The 2,552-nt window shown below is 38.9% G+C and overlaps 1 protein-coding gene across 1 annotated transcript in view; it reads right to left on the bottom strand.

Moving 5' to 3' along the window:
• LOC116853343 (transcription initiation factor TFIID subunit 11-like) overlaps positions 1 to 2,552 on the bottom strand; it is a gene marked incomplete at its 3' end in the record, with an annotated part of 30,775 nt that overhangs the window by 1,106 nt on the left and 27,117 nt on the right. The window contains exons 2-3 of the mRNA XM_032834396.1: positions 1,171 to 1,220; positions 604 to 815 (exon numbers count right to left, since the gene is read on the bottom strand). Coding sequence (XP_032690287.1) covers positions 604 to 815; positions 1,171 to 1,220 — 262 coding nt within the window. The remainder of the gene's footprint in view (positions 1 to 603; positions 816 to 1,170; positions 1,221 to 2,552) is intronic.

Below are 2,552 nucleotides of genomic sequence, written 5' to 3'. Positions count from 1 at the left end.
CCGCCTCGACCACCTCTAACGCCTCTGCCACCTTTACTACCTCTGCCGCCTCTACCACCTCTACCTCATAACAAGAATATAATATAAACATATAACAAGTATAACAAGAATATTAATAACAATATTAATAATAACAACTCGGAAAGACACAGAGTACAATAAATACTTTTTGATTACTCATGATTATTATAATTTAAAGTAAACACTCTTTTGTAATTAAATTATTGTCTATCATGCCGCGTGTGTGTCCGTGTTATTATTATAATTATTAATATTGTAATTAATAATCAGCAAAGAAAAACGTTCAGTGAGCGCTTTGCGTTACATTACAAATTGTTGTAAGATTTGTGTTCAACGATATTGAGCACTTTACGCATTTGTAACATGTGTACGGTGCGGTGGAGGAAATTAAAATATTGTATAAAAAATAGTGGCCGCCCCGTTAATGTTGGAAGAACGTAAAACGTTCAGTAAAAAATGTTAGAACAGTTAGTAGCATAGCGCAAAGTGCTCACTGTGCGTTTTGCTCTGCTAAAGGCAACCATTGCGCGCGTTCAGCAGACAACAATTGTACTACTGTTGAGTGATTCGTAAACAACTTACAGTTAATGTAACAGTTGGCATCTGGCCTGCGGCTGCCACCGCCTCTACTGCGATCGGTACCGTTGCCGTCGTCGTCGCCGTCGTCGTCGACGTCGTCGGCATCGTCGCTGCCGTTACCGTCGTCGCCGTCGTTGGCGGCGTCGCCATCGTCACTACCGGCGTCGTCGTCGTCGTCGTCAATACCGACGTCGTCGGCATCATCATCGCCGTTGCTGTTGTCATCACCGTCGGCGTCGGCGTCATCGTCGTCGTCGTCGTCACTAATGACGACGTCGCCGTCGCCGTAGTGGTGGTTGTGGCCGCTGTTGTTGACATGTTCTAAAAAAACCAATAATTACAAAAGTTACCAATACTTAGAAATAATTATATCGTGCAAAGTAAAGACTAAGGCAGAGAACGAGATGTAAACGTCGTAGTCGTAGATATAAGTGAAGACAGAGGAAAACGTAAAGCTAATAGCTTTTCATGACTTACATTAATGTTTTTTACTCTATCTAATTTAACGTGTACGACTACGACACTTACGTTTTCTTTTCTGTGTTAGACCTAACAATATATTTTACTTACACTTCTCCTTCTGGGTCCTGCTCGAACGACTGCTCAAGACTAACTGATTTCTGAAACAATAGCACGCATCGTGTGCGGCGACGACACACGTGCATGCGTGATCCTCGCGTGGCCGTCGCGTTCGGCACGATCAAACATATCACGGAAAAACATTTTTGCATCATATAAGAAAGAAATGCCGACACTTCCCATTGTAAAAAATATAGCAAAATCGGGCTACCGTTTGTACATAGCGAAAAGTGTCGATCCTTGCCACAAATATTCAATAAAAAACACAAGCATATTCAATAAAAAACACATATGCCTACATTAACTCTTATAATATTCTCAGAATGAATATATATTATAAAAACATGCCACTATTACGTATCCACAAATTATATCTCGCATCCGTTGGTAGTGGAAATCTGAACAGACGTTTTCCGTTCGCTGATCTCTCGTTCGTGCAATTAATATAAACGCACTTATCATAAAAACGACGACTCGACATAGTTATAGTTAAATATTTCACAACGTGAAAAACTTAGTTAACACGTGTAAAACACACAAACAATGCGCAAAGATCTGTATAAAATCCGCGTTAAGCGATGTATTATTAAAGATCACTTCTGACCGTAACGTTCCGTAGCGTAACGCTTACTGATCGTCGAAGACAAATCGATGCATTATTTCGCGTTCTCCACGCAAATGTCCATAGCAACGGAAAATTCAAAACTTCCGTCTTTTTAGAGAATAATACTTATAATAATCAATTTATTTTTAAAACGTCCATTTTTTTAATTCTTTATTAATATTTTATTATATATTATATATATATATTTCTTTACTTACAAGGAGATGCCACAACCTGCTAAATCAATTTCTAAACGAGACATAGACACGCAGCGAGCACGTTCGCTAGCTGCGATGTTAAGCATCAACATCTTAATTGGGATTTGTGTCAATGGGCTTTTGTTTGTTAAAAATTATAATATAAAGTTTGAGTTGCGAGACTGTATCACAGATATGACTAAAGATGGAACCGTCTTCCAGAGAGGCGACGTGGCTGAGCAGATTGAAACTCCCACGTCGAACATTTTTAAGTCGGCAGCAAATATTCGAATCCTGGCGACGAAGTTATCTTTAGGCGTTTTTTTTTCTTACCTTAGGGCACGTAATTAATGTTTTCCAGATATGATACATATGTTTTACATATGTTTCGTTTTTATACTATTAACCTTTTAACGACGGGAATGAATTTCAATTGAAATCGACTTCTTATTTTACGCGAAATTTTGCTATAAATGTAATCAATTTCTTATGTGGAGTCGCCAACCTGACGGCTGGTCGATATATTGACCACTCCCGCCGTTAAAAGGTTAATGAAGGGTAATTAGAGAAGC

Source organism: Odontomachus brunneus, unplaced genomic scaffold, assembly GCF_010583005.1.
Source record: "Odontomachus brunneus isolate Ranch 3 - 2012 unplaced genomic scaffold, Obru_v1 Obru_scaffold_308, whole genome shotgun sequence".
NCBI classification, from domain to species: Eukaryota; Metazoa; Arthropoda; class Insecta; order Hymenoptera; family Formicidae; genus Odontomachus; species Odontomachus brunneus.
This window is presented reverse-complemented; position numbering and strand designations above follow the sequence as displayed.